The sequence below is a fragment of the Mercurialis annua genome, linkage group LG1-X (genome assembly GCF_937616625.2).
Source record: "Mercurialis annua linkage group LG1-X, ddMerAnnu1.2, whole genome shotgun sequence".
In the NCBI taxonomy this organism is placed as follows: domain Eukaryota; kingdom Viridiplantae; phylum Streptophyta; class Magnoliopsida; order Malpighiales; family Euphorbiaceae; genus Mercurialis; species Mercurialis annua.
Window position 1 is genome coordinate 39933021 of NC_065570.1, and position 27916 is coordinate 39960936.

At 32.9% G+C, this 27916-nt stretch overlaps 1 protein-coding gene across 11 annotated transcripts; it reads right to left on the bottom strand.

The window, feature by feature from the left end:
• Positions 1–1574: 1574 nt before the first annotated feature.
• Positions 1575–27916, bottom strand: LOC126681059 (histone-lysine N-methyltransferase ATX2-like). Of its 11 annotated transcripts, none has more exons than XR_007641322.2 (27): positions 27156–27916; positions 26884–26935; positions 26722–26796; positions 26390–26609; positions 25703–25826; positions 25500–25604; positions 24871–25076; positions 24383–24475; positions 24133–24230; positions 23065–23235; positions 22679–22822; positions 22434–22481; positions 22069–22186; positions 20820–20885; positions 20689–20750; positions 20428–20484; positions 18994–19062; positions 18657–18855; positions 18025–18309; positions 16375–16436; positions 16216–16293; positions 15979–16074; positions 15230–15333; positions 15011–15156; positions 3552–3630; positions 3262–3375; positions 1575–2062 (listed from the first exon to the last, which is right to left on the bottom strand). XR_007641322.2 is itself a non-coding variant. In XM_056106293.1 (26 exons), the coding sequence occupies exons 1-24, from the start codon at positions 27686–27688 to the stop codon at positions 15015–15017; spliced, it is 3207 nt and encodes a 1068-aa protein (XP_055962268.1). In that variant the 5' UTR covers positions 27689–27916; the 3' UTR covers positions 1575–3375; positions 3572–3609; positions 15011–15014. The 11 variants fall into 11 exon arrangements, 3 of the variants coding, with proteins under 3 accessions (XP_055962268.1, XP_050232416.1, XP_050232395.1); XR_008791010.1 differs by adding an exon at positions 3718–3772 and having other exon boundaries at positions 1575–3375; positions 3572–3630; XR_008791005.1 differs by adding an exon at positions 3718–3772 and having other exon boundaries at positions 1575–3375.

Below are 27916 nucleotides of genomic sequence, written 5' to 3' on the forward strand. Positions count from 1 at the left end.
TATTATGTACACATAAAAATATTATGCACTGTTGGAGATAAAATTAATGAATATAGTATTGAAAATCAGAGAGTACAAATTGAGTATATTGAATTGGATTGCAAAAATTACAAATCAAAAAGTAAACGTAAAGCTACTACTCTATTTATTGCTGAAAAGGGTTTCTAGTAGAATGTTGAACATAGAATGAAGCATGTATGGGTTTAATGAGTTGTCTATGAGCTGTTTCTGAGCTGGAATTAAAGCATAAGCAGAAAATTTTATATAAGCAGAGTTGAGCAGGCTTGATGTAGCAGAAAAGCATATACTCTATTATATGGAGTGTATATTTGTAACATAGTTTTTTTCTAGATTATTTTGTAATTTTCCTAAAATTTACAAATATATACTAACATCAAAACATTTATCAACTTCCAATTATATTTGTTTAGAGAATGTATTTAAATTGTTTCTGAAATGTATACACGATGTACCATAAATGTATCACACTTGACACATTTTTGATGACGCATGCTGACGGATTTTCAAGTGTCAACGACATGTCGCTCTTTCACTAGAAGCGTACAAATGAAATCTTATTATCTTTTTAATTTTATGGATAAATTGTATTTTTTATTAATAGAGAAAGTTTTTGGGTATTTTGTGGTTATCCCAAAATAAAAAGCAGTAATACTAAATCATACAGAAAAAAGAGAACAAGAAATTGAGAGCATAACTTCTTAAATGTTGAATAAAAGCAGTTTAGAGGAAGAAGATGGAAACTAAAGTAAAAGGAAAAATGGAATAATTAGATGGAGATGAAGAGATATTAGGTGATGGCTGTGAAATGGGTGCAATTAGTTTCAACATTAACACCCATTTTCATTCCTCCAAAGCAATAGCCTCCACTACTATCATATCAAAATCTGAAAAATTGTTTGATTGACCTATGAAATTTCTAAGATTTTTGTATCCATTTAAATTAGGTAGATACTATTAACCCTTCTATCATATCAAAATCTGAAAAATCAAAATTAATAAATTTTAAATTATTTTGAAAGGAAAATGGTATCTACCTAATTTAAATGGATACAAAAATCCAATTCTTTCCAACTCTTTGCAAATCCAACCAAAACTTTTTATTTCATTAAATTTAACCCATTTTTAAAGTAATTATAGTCCAGTTTTACAATTTGTTTAATTGACCTATGAAATTACGAATTCAAAAATTAAATTTTACAAGTTATAGATGAAGATGTATAAAAGGAAAGTGAACTTTTTAAAAAATAAGTATATAATTTTTATAATTCAATAATTAACACTAAAAATACATGTGAATTTGACTAAAACTAAAATTAACTTTTAAAAATCGGACTAGAATCTGAAGTTTTTTGAGCCATTAGGATAATTTAAATTGTCAAGACTTTTTCTCCTCTAAAAACAGCTATAGATAAAAATGCATGTACTACAAGCTAATGATTTAAAACCGAACCGATGAGAATGTTCTAAGAGACTAATAATGATGATAATGTGAATGATTAGTATTAGTTTTGATATTAAAAGCGAAAGCTAATTTGTTAGATCACAGTTAAATAAAAAAAAAACATCCACATAATGAAAATTTAGTATACAGAAGAAGGCACAGCCTTGTGAATAATTTAAAAAAATGGGATTGGTTCAACTAAAAACTAGTTACTGGTCTCTTTGAGAAACAAAGACGGGAATTGTAATGGGATATCAGCGATTATTTGATGAGGCTGAATAAGGTTTGAAGCAGTTAAATTGGTGAAACATGCAGACATTGATCCTAGCAGTTGATTAAATTGCGAAGCGAATTAGACAGCTATTTTAATTTTAAAAAAAATATTGTAAAGAAAAAGAGAGAGGCACAAAATTGGCGATGAGTGAAGGACGCCATGCCTGTTTTGCTCCTCCTACATAATACAACATTTCTCCTTTTATATCATCACCATCCGCCTACATAAGATGAATTTCCAAATAAGTTATCGGCTACAAAACTTCGATACTGCACGCAGGACTCCCAAGCAGAACCAGGTCAGGGCCTTACATATTATATCGCTCCCTGAAATCGAGATTGCAAGAAATAGAGAACAGATAAATGACATTTTTTGGAAACATTTCCTGTCACATGTCGAAACAGTCGACTCCACAAGTTTCCGCTCAACAATTCTATTTCATGAAACATACAGCATTAAACATTTCTCAAACACTAACTCTAAAAAATTGAACACCTAAGAAAGGCTCAAACTCTACAAATAAGTAAATGAATATAGCAAAAAACACTTCCTATTTCCAATTAAGAAAAGACTAGCAATGTGATCAGTAATGAATTATGCCTAAGGATTTATATCCGGTTACTATATACTGCAACCAGTAAAAGCTAACTGCCTTTTTCCACTTTCTTTACAAACTGCATTCTTATACTGCACAACCTATTCACCATTCATACCAAACATGCCAACATAGAAAATCGAAAAACAATATTTTTCACAAGAATACGATATAAATATAAAGTTTCAAAAATATTTACAAAAAAATAAACAAAACGTCAAAACATAAGACTCCACGAGTTTCCATTCAACATATCACCTATAAAGATGAATGTTCTTATCCCACAAATTTGAAATGTCGTTAGCAGTTAGTACTTGCATTCACAAGTAACAATTATTATCTAAATCAATTAGAGTTGGGAAGTATTATGATACCCTGGAAAGTATGGGATGAAATTGAAAGGATTAAGCCAGCCATGATTGAACTATGAACCACTCATATTTCTCGAAATGCATGGATTATGGGGACGAACCGGAAACTCGCTGGGACACGGAACAATAAGCATTCATGGTACATGTCAGAGGACACGCCGGGTACCCTTCAGAGGACACGACAAGTAATTTTTTAAACGGTTATGGTTTTTTTTTTTCTGAACAAAAACCAAAGGCTCTTTTTTTATGTTTTTTCTTTAAGCATCAACACAACCCCCTCATTTTTAAAACAAAAATACAACCCGTTCTCCAATCCTATTCTACTATATTACCTCTCTTCAATTTAAGCACAAAGAAAAAAACCACTTAATAATTACTCTTTAATTCCATGAATTTCTCGTATTCCAGGGTCCAACTATGGAGCCATACTTATAAACCTTCCACATCCAGACTCATTTCCAGATCTCTTAAGGAAGGCAAAACTCTATTCCTAAATTTTAAACTGCTGCATACATGAATATGGTTTGAACCCATGTCTTCACTTAAAAGACTCTCTTACCAACTCACATACGCCCTGGTGATTTCTTATTCATATATAGTTAATTTGCATTGTCTCCTCCGCATCTAGGTCTCAATCTTTTGACAATATTGTCCGTCGTGTCTGAACCCGTATCTGTACCAATTCCATTAGTGTTAGTGATTCATAGTCATTGAGTGAAGCATAAATGATCTGCAAGGTAATCAAAATTAAACACATGCATATTTAAGGAAATAACATAACAAAATGAATAATGGAAATTTTACAAAGATAATTTTTCATTGCCATGATTGAATTTTTGAGATACATACTGGCCGAGAATTTATGAAACCTTAACAAATTTCCGAGTCTGCAAAACTTCTCATTTGCCTGCATAAGAGACATACAAATCTGGCAGGAGATCAGCCTCATAAAAGCTGGTAAATAATTTGAGCTTATTGATGATATTAATGAGAAAAGTTTAATAAAATCAAATACTTGAACCGAAACTAGGAAAGAAGGGGTCACTGAATCATTTGGACTTCGCAATAGTCTGAAACCAGAAATTATTAGAAATATAAATATTTCATTTAGAAAACAGAATTCAATTCAATGATCAAAGAGCTAACTCAAATCCTTTTATAGCACAAAGAATCTGAGATTTTTCAATCTAGAAGAAAACAGATAGAATAATAGAATTCCTTAACAAACTAACTGCCTATTTTATCGATGCCTGCATCTTTAATGCACTTACTATCATTGGTATATGGTAAAAGACGTAAAGTGAGCTAAATAAATAAAAAACTTGTAACAAACAGACGCTTAATGTGTGTTTGGTTTCGTGCATACAATTGAGACGTTTTAAAGTTCGTTAAAAACATGTATAATTTATGAATTTATTTAACATTTCCCCATTCCTTAGAGATAACATTGGTAGACTCGTACTTGAAGACACCCTAAAACCAAATTGAAAGTTTTCTTTCGTTATAATTAATTTTAAACAATTCACCTAAATATTTTAAAATTTCCAACTCACTTAATTTTATAAAATAAGGAAATTATTAAACTTTTCACCACATGTTTTCATTATAAATTTACTATTATTTAATTCAAAGTATTACAAAGTAATCATGCAATTCTATAATAAGAGTTTTATGACTTATGTTTAAAAAAAAAGAGTTTTATAGCTACTCTTCCTTAGATCTGACTACTTTCGCACCTATTTTCTTCATTGATTAAATCCAACTTCAACAAATCGAAAATTAACCTTCTTAAGGAATATTGGCATAGTAATTTTATTCAATTTAAGCTAGAAATCACCCTAAAAGTGAGATTGTCAACATATAATTTCTACTATTTAATGAAAGAAAAGGTGTTTCACTTAATACTATTTGTTTACCAAGCACATGTCATTTCTTTAAAAAAAATTATTTTTGACAGTTGAGCAGAAATTTAAAAAGGAAAAGATTGAAAAAATAGAGCATGAAAACTTAGGGGAGAGGTGAAGAACAAAAAACTACCAAAAAAGGCCGACAGACAGCACTCAAAAAATCAAACTAAAGTACGGGGAGCAGGATCTATATATGTTCTACATCATATTCTTCTACCTTTCTACCATTAAGTCGATTCTCAGTTCGGGGAAACAATCAAATCTAAACTTATGATTGAACAAATCGAACATGTTCTTTTGATCCTAAATTCGGAAATGATCCTGCTACCTTTCTAACATAGTTACTCCCGCTTAATGTTTCAAAAATATATAACGCATATTAGAAAGAAAATATGTCAAAGTCTGGTAGCTTTGAAATACAAAAATTAATTATAATAAAAAAGCAAATAATTTCAAAAATGTTGTATTTTCCGTAAATTCATCATCCCAGCTATTAGTACAAGTCCCTATCGTAAACAAAAAAAAAATGGAAATAAATACCTCATATGCCGCAAAATCAAATATGAATCCACTTTACCAACTAACTACTAGTTAAATTTTAAGTAAATAAAATATTTTTCTGCATAGTAACCGTCCAAATAAACACCACTACTCGTAACAAATCTCAATCTCCATCTCCGTCCCTTGTAAAGAAGTCCTCAACATCATCAACAACAACAAATGCATGTATAATAAGCATCTCTTCTCATTTCCCCGGCATCTCCACTTCTCATGTTCTTCTCTTATCAAAATTACCTTAACCTGACATCAAACATTTCGTTCAATCTCATTGTTTTCTTTCAATCATTTTGATTTCTATAAATTCATCATCGGTGTTTCTAGGAAAATACTTAGTTTCATATTTAAAAGAACTTTACACGAGTAGGTTCTAAATTACTTATTAGAAATAAATAAAAATTAATGCTAATAGTTTATGCGGTGCTATTTGTTCCTGTTTAACAAATAGCAGGGCACAAACCAGTTAATGATTAACCATTTTGTCAGGTTACATGTCCTTTTCTTAGATGGCTAGGATCAAAAGTTATAAATCTAACCAAGTCATATTAACGAGTGTATCTTGCACAGGGTGTACGCTAGAATGGACTCATTTATCTATCGCATAGCTTTTGAGGAAGTTAATTAATTGCATGCACATAGACTTCGCCAAATGAAATGGTTTACATTGTCTATAACTGGACCCTCTTGTACGCTAGGGTTTTAAATAGAAACTCATGGATTAAAAGTTTTCTATTACCAGAAAAAATATAAAAGTTACTATTTCCCTTTTAATTTTAAAAAACACATAATTCTCCTGACATTTAAATATTAGAAAACTGAAACCCCTTAATCAAGGGTATCAGTTAAATGAAACTAAAATGTTAGAGAAAACTGTAATTTGATCTAATCTATAGTAATTATCCATAAAATAATCTGCCCAAAACAAGATTCTACAACTTTTAAATTTATGAGTTATGACTATTATTGCAAAAGGCTTCAAGGTAGGACACGATAGATCTGTCTTGAGTATGACAACAGAATGCAAACAAATGTCATAGTCCAAAATCAGAGTGTCTTAGCCTAATGGCTAGGCCACTCGCCATGAATCCTGAGATCGTGGGTTTATACCCCGCCTCTGTGGTTTCGGCTTGTTTAATATGTGTTGGAAGAGGTAGTCTCTCGCTGTGCAACTGACCCTCTACCCCCGAGAAAAAAAAGTGATCATATTCCCAAATCTTTTATGAGATAACCAGAGGGTTAGCAGCATTGGAAAAAAAAGTGATAAAGATGTACATGTTATGTTCACCAAATTTAAACTATTTCACATTATTTTTGCAAAAACTCAATTTATTTACCAAAGTTTGGAATCTTACTCTAAGAAAAGGAATCCATTTTGAAATCCAAAGGGTACCAAAACTGGTACTCTGATTCCATCCCACACATTTATTACACAAGCCACTGCTCACCTCCTGAATATGTGTGTACAACCGTCAGTTCGGTTCGATTCGGTCCGATACCTAATAATTCACTAAGTAGCAGGTTGGTGTTTAGGGCTACTGGTAAGCCCTGCCAAAAAGAATAAAAGTCAAAAGAATAATAGAAATGGTTCCTGGTAGTCCACTCTGACGACCAAGTTAAATTTAGTAGAGAAAGATGAGAGAACAAAGAGAAAAAGAATACCTAGAGTTTGTCCATGAAATTATATATGAACACATATTTATCATTCAGGTTTTCTCGCTCGGGTCTTGGTGTCCCTTGCTTGGGTCCGGTGTATCTTATTATGATCATACTTGACCTAAAGGACTTTAGGGATTTTTGTACTTTTTCTTATAATGTAATTATAAGTCACTCTCAAAATATTATGGATATTTATATCCGAGTCCAATTGATTCGTCGGTGTATACCGAGCAGTAATTAATTAGTTCTTGTTCGGTATTATGCAGCATACGGTTATTGTTTGCATTTTTAGGGCTAATGTGGATAATGATTTCTGAATTTTGTCTATTAGATTCCATAGTGGAGATGCTTAATCAATATATAAACACAATCATTCACACGCACAACCAATGTCAGATAATCTCACTTCTAACATTACCCCTCATGCGTAGCGTTCTGGCTCGAGCCAACCCCCCTCACTTAGCGTGTGGACTGAGCCAAGCCTCTGATTACATGTTAGATTTCATCTTAAAACCAATTAATATTATATGGAGATGCTCACCAATATATAAATACATATACCACTCACACACAACAATATGGGATAGTCCCACTTCCATCAGTCTTCTTGGGTGACGCATGACAGATGGACATCTTTCAGATTCCGGTTCATTAAGGGATAATATCCGCACCATCCGCCTCTCAAAATTACCACCACAAATGTGCCACATTTATTTCTCTCCCGTCTCATATTACATTGCCTTTTGAGATAGAAGACGCAAGTAAGTGTGTACAAACACTAGATTTCTGCTTGTTCAGGAGTAAATTCCTTCGCATTGAATTGATAAATGAGTAAGCGCTCTAACTTCATTCACAACAAGAGGAAGAAGGTGGTTGTCCTAGACGTTTAATTGCTACAGATTTCAGATTTGGAGTAGCCTCTACATGAACAAGCCACCAGTATATGTGACTCCTATTATTGTTTGATTCAAAATCACCAAACTCTTCCCTTAAAGATGAAATTTGGCAAATTCAATTTGAACTTTTCTTTAATCATCGACATTCGGAAAATAGCGCCAATCATTGTTTTTTTCCATTAGAAATCTTCACATTATTATGAGAAGCTACACGTCCACACCACTTTTAATCCAATCATCGATATACTACCTATAAAGCACAAATATGTGTACACTATAATAATTCATATTTTCTAATATTTATTAACTACACTTAAATAACATAAAAAACAAGAGAGCTAAAAATTTAATACCAAGGATTTAAGAAGTGAGCCAGACAATGAAAAGGAACATTGCTCATATTTATTGATACACCAAACTTTCATGAATTGTATCACAAAATGTAGATTTATCGTTGTCTTGCTTCTTCTCATGTTTAATAACCTTTACCTTTTCAATCATTATATCCCATTTATCATAAATAAAGTGAAGGCATGGTTTGTTGATGTCCGCAAAACCTCAACATCTCATAAATTGGAACCGTGAATTCAACAATATATTTAATTTTGTCCCACCAATCATCATCTAGCACTTTTCTCGAGAAGTGTTTAGATTTCTCGTGATCTTCATCCTTAAAATTATCTCATTTGTCACTTATGACTATACGTAGAAGATCACGCTTGATAGTTAACATTCTTTTAAGCGTTACAACCACCGCTGCAATATGCGTAAGAGCAATTGCTAACATCTTCATAGGATTTGAGAGATGAACTCCAGTGGAATCACTACTAGTAATTACAATATCAACCCCCCATATACAAATAATAGTATGATGTCATGCCACTCCTAGATTGTTTATAATAATCAATGATCAGACTTGCACTTCTGCGTACAAAATTTATCAAGCACAAGGAATATGTTTCAATCCACACAAACATTTGCAAAGGCGATGGGAAGATTATCACTCGAAAGCGGATTTGATGACGAAGATACTGGCTCATCAAGACATAAAGCCGAAAGATTTGGAATAGTTACAACGAGTGTTTTAAAAATTGAATCGTACCAGCCGATTCGACCGGTTCAATCGGGACCCAGAGCCTTGTCCGATTTGATTGCACCTCTAAAGCTGGATTTCCGGTTTAACAGCTTTAAACCGAAAAAATTCATGAAGAATCAACCTAACTTACGGATGTGAAGCAATAATATCCATAGAGATTGGCACACTAAGGGTCCAATATTTTGATGAGGTGACAAATAGAAAAGATAAAGAGCAAATTACTATGAGGCCCCCGCATATGTCATAATTCACACTTTCGTCCCTTCAGTTAGAAAATCAAACGATACGGTCCCTCACTTTTGTTTCTGTCAACGATTTAGTCCTTCCATTCATTTTTGGTGTTAGTCCACCGAGTCACATGGCTAAATTAAAACAAAATTCAAGAAAACAATGTGGTCCTCGACTTTTGTTTAAGTCAACGATTTTGTCCCTCATGTTTAAAATTAATTTACCCCTAAGTCCTTTGACTCAGTTGACTAGCACCAAAAATAGACACAGGGACTCAATTGTTGACGGAAACAAAAGTGGGGGACCATATCGTTTGATTTTCAAAAAGGAGGGACTAAAGTGTGAATTATACATATGTAAGGGGCCTTTATAGTAATTTGCTCAATCATAAATTATGTCTCAATCTGCATGAGGGGAAAGAGCGGGACTCGGTTAAAATGGAAGCATACATGTAATACATGTATGACAAAGCAATCATACCCAATGAAAAAATATCAATTCAATGTTATTTGTTTTAGTTTTTTAATCAACCCAAACAGAAAAAATTAACTTCCATTCATTTTCTCCACAAGGTTACATTACTGTATTACTTTTGCAAACCATATGCCATAACCTAGGCCTGAGGTCATATGACACAACCTAGCTTTAATCAGGTAGGAAACATGCTGATATAAAATCTCACATGACATGAGATCAAATTTCAATTGTGTAAACGTTCTTCTTTTTAGGGTTTTATAGCAAAAAGAACTGCAGATCCTTGGAAAAGAGGATCAAGTTGGCCCTTGTGAACAACTTGATGAACTCTTTCCCTTTAACCCTTATGATAAGCAAGTGAATTGGTATCCAATCAATCGTCTGATGCTCCTGAGTTTCAGGCCCTTTATCTCCCCAAAATCTCGGTAGCAAAAATCCCTTTACTTGGGAGAGCAAAATCTCAAGCCGACAAACCGATCCATCAACTTTTGGTCAGTTTTGTTCAGTTAAATTAAAGGTCAGTTCAATTTTGAATTTCAAAAAACAAATCAGTTCGGTTTTAGTTTTGAATTTTGAAAACCAAAATTAATCTAACCAACAAAATATTTGAATTTAAATTTTCCTTTTCTTTTTTTTTTATCGGTTTTAACCAAACAGACTGAAATTTTGAATAAAAAAAAGGTTTTTAGGTTGGTTTGGTTTTTAATTTTTTTTATGGTTGGTTCGATTTCGACTAAAGAATATTTTCGGTCGGTTTCAGTTTTAAGTTTGGGGGAGTTCGGTATGGAAAATTTTGGTTTGGTTTTAACAGAGCCGACCAAATGCTCACCATTGCCTTTACCACTCTATTAATCAACAAAATTTGGTTGCATTTATTAAATTTTATATATTAGTATAGAACTCTCACTTCACTTCATGTTATAATTTTTAGTTTAACATAGTATTATTAAAAAACAGACATTAAAATAATAAAAATTACCCTTTTGATGCATTAATTATATGTTATATAATAATTATATTTAAGAGTTAAATTAGATCGATATAGTTTAAGATTCTCTCAAAATGAAGGAGAGATAAAATGAGAAAGGATTCATGCAAGGTGCAAGGATATTAACAGTTTAAATATAAACCCTCTCTCTCTAAAAAAATCCTCCCCCTTCTCTCTAGCTAAACCTCAACAAGCTTAGCTGAAAACCACCTCCTCCACCACCCTTTTTTTTAATTTTCATTTTTAGGTTGTTTTTATTTCAAATAATTACTTCATAGATGGAGTTTGGTGTGCTTTTGTGGGTTCTTTTTTTGATGCTTTTTGAAAAATCTTGGTTCTATCAAGATTTTTTGATTTGCATGTTAAGGATCTATGATCCAAAGAAGAAATTTTGAAGTTTTTTTGGTTTGCATGTTAAAAACTTCTTGTCAATATGATGATCCATGAACCTTTAAATATTGAAGATTTTCTTCAATATTTTATTTTAATTGTTTGTTTTTTTAATATTTGTTTTGATGGTTTTCTAACTTTAAATTCATGATAATGAATGTGTCTAAAAGATTTGAAGTTTTAAAGGATCAAGCGGTTTAACAGCATAGTTAATCGAGAATTAATGACGCCGCTCCAACGGGATTTTGTTCTTTGTTGCGTCACCTTAACGGGATTTGGTTCTTAATTTTTCTTTTTCGATTATTATCTTTTACTTGTATTTTTTATTATTTCATATTTTCTTATTAGATTAGAGTATTTGAAAGACCATATATTTATTTGTTGTTGTATGGCTTTCATATTTGTACTTTGATCTTCTTCTTTAATATTAATTTATCTCTGTTAAAAAAAAAGGTGCAAAGATATTAAGAAAAAGAAAAATGTTAGGGCATTAAGAAAAAAAACAAACGAACAGTAGCTTTTCTTGATGAATTCCAAAAATAATGTTCATAGTACAATATATTTAGATTCTACGTAAATAACAAAGATAATTATACTATAAATAAATAAATATATATATATATATATATATGTTCACCAATTTTGTAAATGCCAAAAACATCCAATGTATAGTGTTGTATTACCTTTTATCTCAAATTGATAGACCGCATCCTATTTTGGGTATTCAAAATTTATAGGTTGATTATAATTTGAGCAAATTACTCTAAGGTACCTCACATTTGTCATAATTCACAGTTTGATACCCCTTGTTTGAAAATCAAACGATTTGGTACCTCAGTTTTAATTTTGTAAACTGTAAGGCCCTTCTGTTAAATATAGGTACTCAATCGTTAACGGAATGAAATGTGAGATACCAAATAGTTTACAAATGAGGTACCTAATCGTTTACATAATTGAAATTGAGGTACCAAATCGTTTATATAATCAAAACTGAGGTACCAAATCTAAATTTCAAATTATTAACGAAACTAACAGAAGGGACCAAATCGTTTGATTTTCAAACAAGAGGTATCAAACTGTGAATTATGATAAATGTGAGGTACCTTAGAGTAATTTGCTCTTATAATTTTTAGAAGTTGATTAACTAGTTAAACATCTAAATTGAATTAGTGAGGGTTAGCTTTTATAACAATAAAAACTAATGATATTTGACATTTTAATATGAAAAGCTATTTTATATGTATCTCAGTGTCATTTTTGAGTCCCCTATTTACTAAAAGTATGTAGAAATATTAAATGAGTCACCTATTAATTAATTGTATTGTAGGTAGTTAGTATTTATGCCAACTCAATAAGACCAAATTTCTTAATGTGAGTAAATCAAATAAGCCTATTAATTTAGTAGAAGTGTTATTTTAACAGTTCTTTTAAACCTTGAAATAAAAAAAAACAGAAGTTATTTTGAAAATTTCAGATTGGTTAGTTTGGTTCAATTTAATTCCTCAATTCAATTTTGACTGAATATTGTACAGCCATACTCTTAACATCATCCAAGAATACTTAGAAATTTAGGCTATGTTTTATGCTACCATAGCAGACAAAAATATGAGACCAGTCCTCAATTTATATGAACCATGAAAGTATCTTTAAGCATGCCAATAATCTAATAGATGTCTCATGTAAACTGGTAGAACATGCTAACCCCAGACCTTGATGAATGCAACCAGCCAAACTATTTCTTAATTTATTTAATAATTTTCATAAAGGCGGTTGATAATTTTCAAGATATTATGATAAGATTATTGTTTATAATTAGACTGAAAGCAGCAAATGAGATATAGCACTGACCTAACTTTTCCTCTGCACAAATCAAAAATGTTTTTTACAGAAGAGTTGTAAAAATCAAGAGCAACTAATTGCTGGTGAATTACAAATTGGAAAGGTTGAGCTACAGGTAAAATTAATAAGGTATTGTGTAAATTAGTCAACTTCAATTAGTAAGTTATTCTCACCGTCTTTCCAAAAATAATGTTCTCTGCCCAAGGGAAGGAAGAAGGTAGAGAAAAAGAAGCTGCACCAATAATCATTTGTATTATGGTGATAAGATGAGAAATGGTAAATAATGGGATGACAAAAGATAAGAGCTCCACAACCCAATTATGACAAGCAATGACGAGGAGATTATGGAAAGGAAACATTTTCTCTGAAATTCTGCACGAAGAAAATTGGAATAAGTATCAGTACAGTGTGCGGAAGGAAGAGATCAGTAAAAACAGTGGTATCACATATGACAATTCCAATGACATGAACAAGGGAAATTGGATGAGAAAATAAACTGTTGGCTTTGATGAACCAGGACCTACATTAAACCGATTCTGAACTGAGTGGAGATAAACAATATGCAAGTATAATGAGAAGGAACGCATTCAAGAAGGTTGCAATTGCAACTATGGTCCTAAAAGTGGGGATCGCCATTACATGATGGCCCTATGAACATATACCAATAAAACAGTCAAATGACAGGCTAGCATTGTTGTTTAGGCTGAAATATGGAATTGGCACAATGGCACATTCATTGTATACTGTAAATATGGTTAGGTTGTATATTTCTTTCCTTTCTTACACTAGATTTATTCAGTAAATGCTTAGATTAAGGAGATTTGATTATATTGAACATGCCTCAAGGGCAAGAGAGCTTTTCCCAAAAGGTTTTTCACTTTGTCAAGAGTGCGAATCTAGCAGCAATATCCTATGGCTAAAAAGGTCCCTAAAATCTCTTGCCAACTAAGAATACTGAACTAAAACCTTACACAAGACCAAGTTCTCTTATTTATCTCTATTATTTACAGCAAAATATCTCTTTATCATGCTGCAAACTTCAACCAGAACTGACCTCATGGAACAACTAGCCTCAACAATTTATCAACTCGACTGATCCCAACTAAATTAAATCCCAAACCAGTCTCTACAAATGGTAATTGAAAAAATAATAAAGGAAAAGTAGTGTAAAAAAAGTCAGCTTATGAGAAATAAGTTATTATGAGAGTCTCTTTTGAGACATCTCCTAAGTGGAGAGCGACATTTGTGACTTCAAATGTCTCTCAAAAGAGCATCAAATCTTCACCTTGGTTGCAAAATATATTTACTTGTTTTACTTGTTCCTTGAATATAACTAGGAGTTCACATCTAATAATTTGAATGTTTGGTGAACATGCCTTCTCTTGTTTCAATTCATCTTCAGTTTGATTGACGAAAAAACTTAAAAAAAGAAAAAAGAGAAACATTTTTGTAGTTCTTTCCAACAATTTTGTAGATATCTTCAACTTTTAGTGGGATAGGAAGGAAGAGTAAATATATAAAAGGTTGTACTGGAAGTTTAGTGAGGTTTAGATATGGAATTGTCTACAAATTCATGGGATCTCTTATTAATAGCTCTATAGCAGTTACAAGAAGAGATATGATAAATAAACATAAGGTATTAATATTTAAATTTAATACACTGCAAATAACACTAGTCGGTCATCTTGAGCCCAAAAAGGAGAAGTTATAGACTGATTTAAATTATCCAAAAGAATTTTCAAGCTTATGAACCTTAGCTGAAAGTCGAGGAAATTTGACCTATAAATGCTAGAAAAGTATCTACAACCTTAATACTAGAAAGACACTAAGGCCTGCAAACAAGTATCTCAGACATTAATACTCATTGAAAAAATGGGGGTGCAGTCACTAATATAGTCAGACTATGCTATTGATTTCCTGTATATTTATGCCTAATTTGAAACAGGCATAACTAGTCCAACTAGTTCACATTTTTAAAATTAGATATGGACATACAGATTCCAGCTTGGGTACAAAAGTACAAGTGGAATAGAAAGCCACTAAGATTTGGTACTAAGATTTGGGGCAAACAAATATCAGCTATGGCATATTTCTAATTTATTCTCATATTTTCTTTGGTTAGGCCTTAGGGCACATCACTAAATCTCATGATAAGTTTCATAATGTGAAATAAGATATCAATTTGAAACAGAAAAAACAGATAATGCACCACATATGTTTAAAAAAAAAAACAGAAATAATGCGAAAGGACTAAGTTGCATTTAAGTTAAGCTTACTCTTTTATTCTTCTTTGCAGTCTGTCAATTCACTTCGAAGGGCATAGACCTTTGCCACTTGCTCCTCTGCTTCAGTGTCATTAACCACACCACGGCATCTAGGGAAGCCACAATAGCATGCCAGTCGTTCATCAATTGAGAAAAATCTGAAAAATATTAACATCAGCATCAAAAGAAATCAAAGGACGTAAATGTGATTTAGAATGATTTGGAGAATACCTATAATCATAAGTGAGCTCCTGCCATCTTTTGATATCTCTCTTTGCAAATATAATTATATGTTGCTCACCATTAACGTTTATTACTCTCGAATGGCAATTGGGCTGCGTCAAAAATTGAAAATGAGTGCTCTTTAACATCTATTACGATTAATATGGATCAAAACCAGAAAAATGAACAGCATAGAAAAGCATATTGTCTATATGAACAGCCATCTGCGAAAATATTGACTTCGTTAAAAGATAATTCAAATATGATACAACTTGAACTATACTAAAATCTCGGGTAATTGATTATGGCCATCATTGAACTTTCGAGTTTTTTCATTTCAGTCACTAAAGTATTTTTTTTATTCATTTTGATCACTGGACTTTTTTTTTTTCATTTTGGTATTTCAGGCTAAAAATGCTTAGGTGGCAGCCGGAAGTTGATATGTGACAACCGGATTTTACAAGTTTTACTTAGAAAATTTATCACATACATAATTTCACTTTGAAAATGACTTTTTAGATCAAATAATGCATATATGGCAAGTTTTCAGGTTTAAAAAAATTAATTCTCGCTGCATCTAAGCATTTTTGGCCGGAAAATACTGAAATGAAAAAAAATGAAAGTTCAGTGATCAAAATGAAAAAAAAATAGTTTAGTGACTGAAATGAAAAAATTCGAAAGTTCAATTATCTTCAGGATCAATTACCCCTAAAACCTCCATTATACTTATAGAACCAAAAAATAATGAAACAGCGCACCTCGCATGAGTGATTAATCAGATGAGCTATGCTTCCGGCCCTTGTGGCATCAATAACACTATTATCATCAATGCGAAACATGTAAGTCCCAGCACCCTGCAATTAAAAAATTGCTCAAAACCTTGTTCTGTTTCTTTCCACCTCCTTAAACTAATCACATAAGAATGTACCTGATGGCACCAAAAATGAATGCATATCAAAAGAGACACCAAGACATCATTAGAAAGAGCAACATACCACTAATGAATTGTATATGAAGTGTTCCCTTCTGTCAGCTATAGGTGGCCTAACAAGTTCCCCAGTGTATTCGATTACCTACATATCATTCAACTTCTAAGAGCTTAAAAGACCATGCACATTTAATCACTACATGTATTTAATCAGCAAATAATTTACCATATCTCCAGCCCTATGTGGATGCTTTGCAAAGATACCAAATCCATGTATTCCCGATTTTCCTAATAAAAAAAATGTCACCAACGATTAATAAGAGTAGAAACCAAATTATCATGTAAAGTTTCAAATACTTGTTTAGAAATAAAATATGAACTTTATAAGTTTTAAACTAATGGAAAGAAATGAAAGTGATGCATCAAAAATGCCAAATGTGCACAAAAGTTTGTATTTTTAATTGCGTTGCTAGTTTTCGAGACATTTCGAAGCACTACGAGCACAGTAGGTAGAGCTATGAGTACAGTACTAGTAGCTTGGGTGTTATTCAAGGCAAGGACTTGATACCTCAGCATACATTAACAATAGAAAATATCAGTAGAGCTAAAGAAGGCCGAGAGATTAAGTTAAAAGAGAGTAAAAAGGCATGCTTCTTACAAAAAAATAACTGGAGGAAGCAAGTAAGCAGAAAATCATCAGAACTTGACACACTGAAGAATATCTGCATTGTAATCGACATTACTATTGTTCACCAGAATTTCCAACACAAACAAATCTGCACTGTGGGAAGCTTTGAATTCCAAACTTTTTCGTACTTCCAAGTCTTACCCATTTATACGCCTAATTGTCTAAAGTACCTAACAATTATAGCTTGCAAATAAACCTAGACACCAACTCACTGTAAATAAACCACACATCGATATGCATGGAATGGTCAGAAACAGCTAGCATCCAGCATACTTTAGATTTAGCTACTGACATGGAAAAATCTTGTGGTGGCTTCCATAGAGAGGAAGATGGAGAGGATTACAAAACTATCCAAAAGATAATTCTGTTTACAACTACTCCAGGATAAAGTAGTTTTTCCACAACTGCACCAAGTATTTGTTGAAGTGGGAAATCCCACATTGGTTGCGTGTGTGAATGGACTTGTGTTTATATATTAGTTGGGCACCTCCACTTAACACCAATTGGTTTTAAGATGGAATCTAACAGTATTAACACCCTGAAAAAGCCCAGCACCACTTATGGAGTACAAAATATAAGCAGAGAGCTTTCTTATTTTACTTTGTATTGTTCTTCACAAGGCTTTTCCTCTTGGCCTTATAATGTTCTCTTGTCTCATGATAAATTTTTTACTTTACTCCGAATAAAATGCAAATCTACCTCTTTTGGAGGCAAAAATCCAGAATTAAACATGAAAACAGAATAGCATAATTGTAAATTGTTTTACCATCAATGACTAGTCATCAAAATATTGTAGATCCATATCCAAAATAGTAATATTATAGCAGATTCACTCACTTTATACTATGCAACTAGTGGTAGATGAAGAATACTTGAAGATTGGAATATTTCATTACGATGCTTCCACTTTCAAAAAAGAGCAAAATATGCGACAATTTTGGATAAGGAATAAGCCCAACTCCATAAGATTTATACCAAGAAATTTAAATAAGATACTATATTAAACATAGCTTTAAAAAACATTAATGCTTAAAGGCTACATGAAAAAACCTTTGGGAGTAAAAACAATCAAGCACAGCAGCGATACATAATTAAGAAATTAAGATTCGTCACACAGAAACAAAATCAATGTCAACAAATACTAAAGCTTGTAAGAATCAATTTATCAAACAAAAATGATATGCTTACCAAAAGCTAGTCTCTTCCGGAAGGTCTGTCGCATGTATTTGTACTTCTCAGCCATAGAGAGAATGTTGTTAGGAGCGTCAAGCTGAGAAGCCTTCAGCCTTTGCAGATCAAAAGAGAATTTAGAGCTGTCAACTCCATTTGAGGTTAATGCAACTCTTGATGATTGATGTTGACTGAAACCACCAACCAAGTAAGGTTGATTCTCAACAAATAAGCGCTTCAAGGATGCTGCAGCAAGGGCTTGAGGTTCTTTCTGTCCTCTTCTTCCAAAATAATTGTAGGGCTCTACACAATACGAAGAAAGTTTAAATTAAATATCATCAAGTTATTGCATCTGACAGATTCAACCAATTTGTGGCTAACTGCATATAGAAAATCAATAAAAATATTCTCAAGCATATATGCAAAGACTATAAAATAAGCAGCAGTTATAATGAACAAAAGCAAATTATATATTTCCTTGATACTACAAACACTGGTAGAACATGCCAAAGGAAAACATACACCATCCTGTAAGAGCAGAAAAGAGGAGGAGAGACGGAACATATAACAAAAATTCACTAGTTCCAGATAAATAAGTAATAACAGTATTATAAGCAAGCACAGCCATGGATAAATCATAATAAGCATACCACTGCGAGCACAGCCAGAAGGATTACAAGGGGGGGTATAATCAGAATATCGATGAGTAATCCGGCCAATTCGATCTTCTGTAACTGGGCGTTCATTGGATGGCTGCTTGTGCCTCTTGCAGAAGGAAAGTAGGCGAATGCACTGATTTTCTAAATCATCATCAACAGTAAGGAGATGGAGTCTTTCCTCATCAGCAAGCTACGTATACATATAAAGAAGGGAAAAAAAACAGAAAGACATAAGCCATACAATCAATAAGCATAAACACCAACATGCCATGGATATCGACATAATGAATAATGATAATTGATGCTTGTAACAAAGAAAAAAGATTACCTCCACACACAGGGCAGCTGCGCGTGCACATAGAGGATGATATGCCACCCGGCAAGTATTATTTGAACACTGTAGTGAGAACATTTCAAAGGGCTAAGCCTAAATCTAATGAAGAGATAAAAAATGACAAGATAATCAAATGCAAATGAAAAATAAGAACATGTGAATGCCTGTAGGAAGACACCAAGTACTCATGCCGCACTGAATACTACAAGCCACATTCACTTTAGAGAAATCAATTATACCTGCAAGATTTTTCTATCCTTTACAAAAGAAAAACACGACACTTTGCTTACTGGAAGTTGGAAGCTACAAGCACCAAGTGTGATCTTTCCAACTAAGCACCATGAAACTAAAAAAAACACAAAGCTATTGGGAACTTAAAGCTTCTGGTCTAGGTTTCTTCGAGAAACACAATTGATTACTTTCTACCCTTTCAAACCCCAAAAATGCAATCCATTAGCTGCTGGTTAAATGTTAATCTATGAGTAAAGTCTCAAATGTTATATAGTCATTCCCATATCCACTCAAATCAGCTCTAACTTTAGCAATTCATTAAATCATTGAGCATTGAAAGTTCTTAATTGTGATTGAAGTTCAGATCCAGGAGTTCAGTAGGCCAAGAGTTCAAATAATATTTAATTTTTCCCATAATTTTCTTTTCAAGAAATTCCTTTCTAAATCAAGAAATTATCAATTTCAATGATTGAGCATTGAGCTTCTTTAAATGATGGAGTCTGACCCAAAATAGAGAATGCTATGTAATTAGACTTACATATCTTATCACTTTCTTTCACTTTTAATATGTTAATTCTACTTTCAGAATTAAAACTTATCACTTTCCTCAATTTTTGCTATGTTGATTAATGTTTCTACTGTCTTTTTCACCAAAGATGGAATCACAGAGCTACTTCAACAATTCAATAATAATTATTGATTCATTAAGATAAAATTTTACCCAGGAATTGTTGTACATCATAATTTACAGTGCCAAGAGCATACTTTTTTCCTATTATCCAGGACGCAATCAAGGAACACAAGTGGCCGGTAAATAGTAACGCCTACTAAGAACTTCGATGCCAAAAGACGATATGATAAGCCAGAACTAAATCAATGACAGAAGCAAAGATGCGGCTAAAAAGAGGCCCTATATTGTAAGACCATATGTAATAGAGGGCTGATGTAAACAAGCTACTAGTACTACTAAAGCAGAAACATTTGTTTACTCTTTTCTTATCTTCCCTAATTTATGCATTCTTTTACCATTGGCGCACATGGCATTAATATTTGGTTTTGCTCCAAAACTATCTGATGTCATCAGATGCACAAAACCACGTCAGATTGAATGTAAGCTTACAAATACATAAAAAAAAAATCAAAAACAAAACAATATAAACCAACACATGTGATCCTACTAGAACAATATGCGCTTACTTGGATGCAAGCTCCATAAGCTACGCCACAAATGCTACATAAAAGCTTCCAGCGATCCTGTTTAAACACAAACATATAAGAAATATTACGTGCATGCATAAAATTGGTAACTCTTACTGTGGTGACCCTGCACTCATGCTTCTTTGTCAATACTAACATACAGAAATACAAACGCTCAAGAATAAATTCTATTTTGGAGTAGAAAATGCTCAAGAAAAGAGTTGCTGAATGCAAAGGTTTCAAGAGAAAAAAAATATGTACCTTGTTTATTCTATTCAGCCCATCAATAGGTTCCATCCTCTTGATATCAGACAAGCAAGTTTCTGCATCAAAAGATGAATCAACAAACTCATTTAAAAGAGGGAATAATCAAGAGTGTTGTAGCTACAAACCCGGTATCCATATGGCACAAGCCAAATGCGCCCAACGCCCATCAGTTGTAGGCTTCATAGCACCACCTAAAAGAAAATCAATTTACAGATTCAGTGATGTAAATTAAAAAATACATTACCATGTAAATATGTTATTTATATATACTACTTTTTCCATTAGAAAATCATGTACTCGCTCCCTTTTTTTAAATTGTCCATCTAGGGTAAACATATTTGTCTTTAAATACTTGACCTTTTAGAACTTTTAGATGATTTTAACACTTATCTTCCATGTACCCTTCCTATTAAATCACTCTATTAAATATGTGGTTCAGTTTACAAAGAAAAAATTTGTGCCTTTCAAAATACATATTCCATGTAATGAATCAAAACATTGATTAACTAATGGATTGATAAGTAGAGTTATATTAGTCTTTATACTTATAATTTAAGACAAGAAAAACACTTTCTTAATATTAACAATTTTGGCTTGATGGACAAATAATAAAATGGAGGGAGTAACTCCTAATATTGATAAATTCATTAACTTAATAATTTAATAGTAAAATTCATATAAAAAAATATGTATTCTTATATAAGAGTAAATTGTGCTTGTCCGGTGTTTATTTTTTTTGATACTGGTAGGATCACCCTAAATTCACCTTACTACCACCTGCTCTTTTTGTCAATTAACACCATTAGAACTGGGTGGTAAGGTGTGTAAAATCATGATTTAAGTTCAAGGCCACAGACTACTGCTTCTGGCTGTAATTTTACAACAGATAGTAGTAGTTTGGAAACATCAATTGTCTTAAGGTTACCTCTTATAATCTATTCAAGGACAGGTTGTTGTTTGCTATCTTTCTGCAGCACCTTTCTTGATATTTTGATAATCAAGAGAATCCATAGCATCAAAATCAATTATTTAAAGTCGGACTTCATTCATGGGAAAATATCAAGGAAGATACTATAAGAAAAACTAGTAACTAGTGGAAAACCATACTTTTAAAAACATTAAGCTACCCCCCTCACTCTACTAATCCAACAAATTATCGAGTTATTCAGTTAATGCCTAAAACAGAACCTATGTGACAAGCATCATTGGGGAATCAAGGCCGCCAAGTACCACCTGCTGGTAGCAATAATGTCAAAGTTGGTAATTTGGCTACCAGCTGCCAGCTGTGGTAGTAAGGTGAACCTTTACATCTTTTGGAGATTAGGGTTGTTGGCTATCTTTGCCTCATACCAAAAACTCAGCGACTTCACATACCTATTATAGGACAAAGGCAACAGGGTGGTGTAGGGTCAGGGGCGGCAGGACGGCATAAGTTGCACAACCATAATACACCATCTATAGGTTCTAATTCTCCATAACATCTGGCATGGACCTGGATGCAGATTACTTCCAGTTAAACCAAAGAAGATACTAAAAAATTACACTAAATATGTAAAAAGAAAAATTAAAAGATAAAGATTAAATCAACTCCAATATGTAAAAGGAAACATATGACAGTAAAGTCAATAAGAAAAATAAAACAATGCCAAAAAATGAATTTATAATTTTTTAAAGCTGCTAATTGTTCAATCGATTATATAATATCCATGAAAGTTACAAGCTGGTAAATAAATTCTTACCATCATTCGGCATTTATCACACTGCAGGAACAGATTGTTTTCATATTCCTAAAAACAGATATCCACAGTTAATAGAAAAGCCAGACTCAAGAGCAAGAATAATGTAGAAAACTATGTGAAACAATGATATTACATAATACAATCCAATTCATACTTTCTTTATCCTTCTATTCTCTTTAGAAGGGAGAAGGTTAAAGTAACAAGTTTGTACTAACGTAAAATGAAAAGAAAATGCTGAATTTCACCTCATCCATATGGCAGACATTGCACTTGTCCAAATCTTTCCAATCAACTCGGACAGGTCTGTAACCAATAGGTAAGTCCTGAAATTTTTCTGAAGTTACTTTGCAAAAAGACATTTTGGAATAAAGTCTGGGTTTTGATAATCCCTGCCAATATCATTCGGAAATTTTGTCAGCATATAATCAAATTGCAAGGTCCACATTGATAGAAATGAGTGAAAACACAATGCAAACAGATCCTTAAACTTCGAAATTCAAATTACATAAAACACTACTTTAAGGTATAACAGTCAAATGACAAAGGGCAAGAGCCGATTCAATTATGATTTGTACAACCTATCTGCAGCACTGGGGAATAACAGGAGAATATAGAAATATTTCTAACATACCTTTATAAGTTTTATAACCTCAGGATTAGAAAAACCAAACATATCAGAACCAGATTTATAAAATCTGTCCACAGCACCTTCTGCACTAAAACCATTGGAATCACTATATTGCAATTTCTTTATCCTTTTGTATATTTTGTCCCAGCAAGCAGATGGAGAAGATCCTCTGATCTGTGAATATATAATTATCATGAAAAAAAAAAATCAAACGCACAAAGTAGGCAAGTTACATGCAAATTGCAAAACCAAAAAATGGACCCAAAATACAACTTTGCCAACTAATTAAGGCATGTATCTAATCTGTTTTGTAAATCATAGTTCAACCATAAAAACAAAAGCCCCTTTCAGGTTTATAGAATCTATCAGACATAAGTATTCAATGGGCTTTCCCTGTATCCAGGATTTTAAAAGCATTTAACTATCAACAGCACTTTATGTCTGGCCTCCCAATTAAATAAATTGCACAACCAAGTTAGCCAGATTTCCCATCAATATATGAGGCTTTCCAGGTTCAATTACCACCATCCAGTGTACAATCAAATAGAAAATGCAAATAGTTTCATAATTTTAATTTTTAATAAATAAGAAAAAAGAAAATACAACAGCAAATAAGGTAATTTGCCTGTCAGCACAATATATTCGAAAAATCCCTTAACATTATTCTACTATACAACCTAAAGGAATAACTATGCCAAGTATACACACTGCAATAAAGGAAACATACAGCAGCACACGCCAGTCTTAGAAGATATGATTATGTACATCTAGTATTGTCTTGTTAATAAGAAACAACATTAGACATAAAAAAATCTCAAAAGAAAAAACTGGTAAAACTCACTACTGAACCACACATAGTGCCAAAAGAAATCTCACGTGACAACTGCAATAACAACTAAACATTGACTCGCATAGAAACCATGCTTAAATAATTAGACAACAAGCAAACGGACTGCGACAAAAGTTATATGAAACTAAAAACATAGAGGACAACTACAAAAAATGCACCGAGATAATCAAGACCAAAATAAAAACTATTCATAATTCCAGGTTTAGTTTGCATCAGCTGACCTGCTCTCCGTTATCCGATGTCACTCTAAAGAGAGGCCGAATCTTAGACTCAGCATCTCTGAGTACTTCCATCTTATAAACCGTACATGCATTTGGATCTGAAACCCACAAACAGAAAAGAAGCAAAGAAATGTCTTACAAACATTGAGATCAATAAAAGAAACAGAGGATAAACAAAATCTAAAATTGGTGTACAAAACATAAACACATCGGCAAAAACCCTACAAAAGATTTTTCAGAAAATAACCACCTGTTACTGAAGTGAACTTCCTCAGGGCAACGTAGCCTTCAGGCCAGATAAATTTATCATCCTGAAAATATTCTGAGTCCTTAACAATTTTCCCTGCAATAGAAGTTTAGATGATTTTATATAAATGTCTATACTCAAGTACCAATCAATTAATAAACTAGCAATTTTAATTTCTAGACATCAATGGTTAGTGCTAGAATTTAGGTACAGTAAGATGTACGTTAAAATTGGATTGAAAGAAAGACATGTTTAAGTTTGTTTTTGTTTGAATATGGCATGAAGTGAAAGTAAAAAGCACAAAATTAAATGAGGAGCGTGAATGGCACTTCTTCCCATGCCTTCGTACAGTAAATTTTTAGATCTAAATTTGTAATAACCATGACTAATACAAGGAAATGAGATGATAGTGTGATTGAATGCACAAACATGTTTGAAATATAGCTATCTTTTAACAAATTTATAAACAACTGAAACAGCTGAAAAGATACCAAGTCTAATTATTTGCAAGTCCCCAATCACGTATGGAGAAGTTTCAAGACCCTTCAGTATTCTTTGCATTGCTTCATTTTCTATGCAGTCTTCCCCTGAATCTGTACTTCCTTCATCCTCACTGCTTGCACTCTTGCAGCTACCAGCATTCATGCTATTTTGGAGCTGTAGCATTCTTCTTGGAAGCTTTTGTGCACTCAGATACCTGGTCAAAAACCAAAATTCTAAAACTCACACTCTCATAAGAATTGGATTTCTCACCAAAGCTTGTCCATATTAGAAAAAACTAGACTTTCAGATGTCTACATCAACAACCAGCAAATTTCAACCTCATCAACATTAGCCAGAAGGTCAAGGTTTCAGAAATTTATAAGATATTGTTGGATCCTAAGCATTAATGATGTACTATGACCTCACTTTCCAAACCATGCACATTTGATAAGTGTCTAAAGTGATAACTCCAAGAAACAATACCTGCATTCTACCAAGTCACTGACAAGGAGACATCATTACGTGAACCACCAAGTTAGAAGGAACAACATTGACATTGTTATATTTAAAACACATGTTCAGTATCTCCTTCAGTTTTAGAAACTAAGTTATAGTAAATTCGAAAATATAGTCTTACATTTTCGCTTCTTCCATGCTTTGATTGAAATGGGGTTTCTTGCACTTAAGGTGAAAAGAAGAAAGCAGTCCTCTAAGAAATGAGATCACTTGCTTCGGTTTAATTCTGAAAATTCACAACATAAAAAATATGTTATCATAGAAAAGGACATATTTTCTTCACAGCAACACACAAATAATACAACTCGAAGCTTGAAAACAAACCTTGCAAAATCATGAGTACCAAAGAACTGCACAAACACAAATCTTTCTCCAGAATTTTTATTTAGGCCTTTGTGCTCCCCAATAAGTGATTTATTAACAACAATTGCTGGCCACATGGCATGACCTGCGCTACAACAATTAAAAGATATAGTTGGTGTAAAACAAAAAGGTAAAGTCAATTTCATCACAAGTTAACTATTAACAAGTATAGCAGCATATCCAAGATAACATGTTGTCATTAAATAATACAAACATGTTATAACACACAGTATATGCATCAATACGATGATAGAGTTATTAATTGTATCATAAACTTTTCGTCTTTTCTTTTGATCTATAAATTAATATCTGTAAATTAATACACCCGAGTTACCAAATAGCAAAGGGGAGGCAGAGAAAGAGCATATGCTGGTTTACATTGATCTTAAGTGTATAGACTATGATTCAATCAAGATGGGCAAGACCCATTATAGGTCATTTCTATGACACTGCAGATAGTATATTATAGCAAAAAGAAATTGACCAAGGGTGCAATACATGCCTTTGACATCACGGAACATTTTCAAATTTCACAATAGCATGTTCCTGAGATATGTTATTCTTCAGTTAACACTTGAGTTATATCAAAAGTGAGGGATAATAAATACTCTTAAAAGAAGCAAATAAATTTAATGAACTAGAGCAGACCAGTAAGTTTTGCCCATATAATATCCCCAGGCTTGAGATCTTGGCAGTCATCCAAAACAGCAGCTAATGCAACCATCTCGTCAAAATCATAGCTATCGCCATCTAAACTTTTTACACTAAGACTCAAATCCAACTGCTCCATCTCCTCACGAGAAATACAAAAACTAATTTTCTCATTTGAAAGATTCAAATGCTCTTTATCTCCATCTTGATATTCAACCTGCAATCAATATCATTTATGGTCAACAGAAGCATATGGACTGTTTTTTATCAACCTCAAGAAACTAAATCTTCTAAAAACTCAAAAAGTGCATCAGAATTCAGAACCGCACATGATGCTGTTTAGTCTCCGATGTGTAGCCAACAACACGTCCAGAATACCAGTCAGCATCCAATGGCCAAAAAACCTGCAAAGAAGAGCAGTTTCATTTCAGAGGAAGCGTGAAAAAATGACAGTAGCTTGAAATGGATGAATAAAAGGTGTGAAAGCTTGCCTTGCATGTCAAACCAATGAACCTTTTTGGATCAACGCCATCCACTTTTAACCTAATGAAGTCATAGTCAAAAATGAAATATCTTGAAGAATCACAAAGACGGGCAATGTAACAAAAATCTTCAAAGCTCTACAAACTAAAAGTGTAAATTTTGTAAGAATTGCAAACTCATTGTTAAAACTAAGACAGACATTTGCAGAAACACATAAGAAGGATAATATTAGGAATCAAGTGGTTCAGATAAGAAAAAAGAAAACATCCAGAAAATATACCTGACCCATTTTTTAGTAGCAGGAGAGGAAGACATAATTTGATGAGAATTGTGTAAGGGTTTCTTCTTCTTTCTGTTTAAACTCCCATTATTAGTATTAAGATTAGCAGTAAAATTGCGAGAATCTCTCAACCTTGGAGCAGTGAAAACCCTAGAAGAATCATGATTATCGCGAATCCCTAAATTGAGCAGCTCAGTAGTCCCAATTCTCCTCCTTTTCTTCACCTTAACCTCAATGGCATCCAAAATTTCAGTCTTAACAGCCGTTTGCGCAAGCAGCCTGTCATAAAAGGAGGGCGTGTGAGGGGAATGTTGCGTCTTACGGGAGTAAACATGAAGAATGGGGGGATGAGTATGGAGGTCGGGGTGAAGCTTTCTGGCTTTAACTTTCTTGGACATGACATTGGAAGCGCTAACTGAGTAAACTCGCTCCAGTGACACGTAGCGGAGCGGAGTAGCGGTTGCGGCGTGATCGATGTTGTTAATGTCTACATCTTCTTCTTCTTGGAGCTTGGGTTTTTGCAAAATTGACATTTTTGTAGAGAGAGCAAAACAATTGATTTGCTTTTGCTCCCTCGCTTTCCTCTTGATCAAATGATTTTTTTTTTTTTTTTAATTTAAGAGACAAAGACAGGGTGAAGGTTTATGGGATTTGTTTTGGAGGGAGACAGACAGATTTTGCATTTCTTTTGCTCCCAAAAAACATTTATCGATTTCCCGCCGCCGAAAAGGAGAAGACATCCGCATCGATGTCTTTCTTCT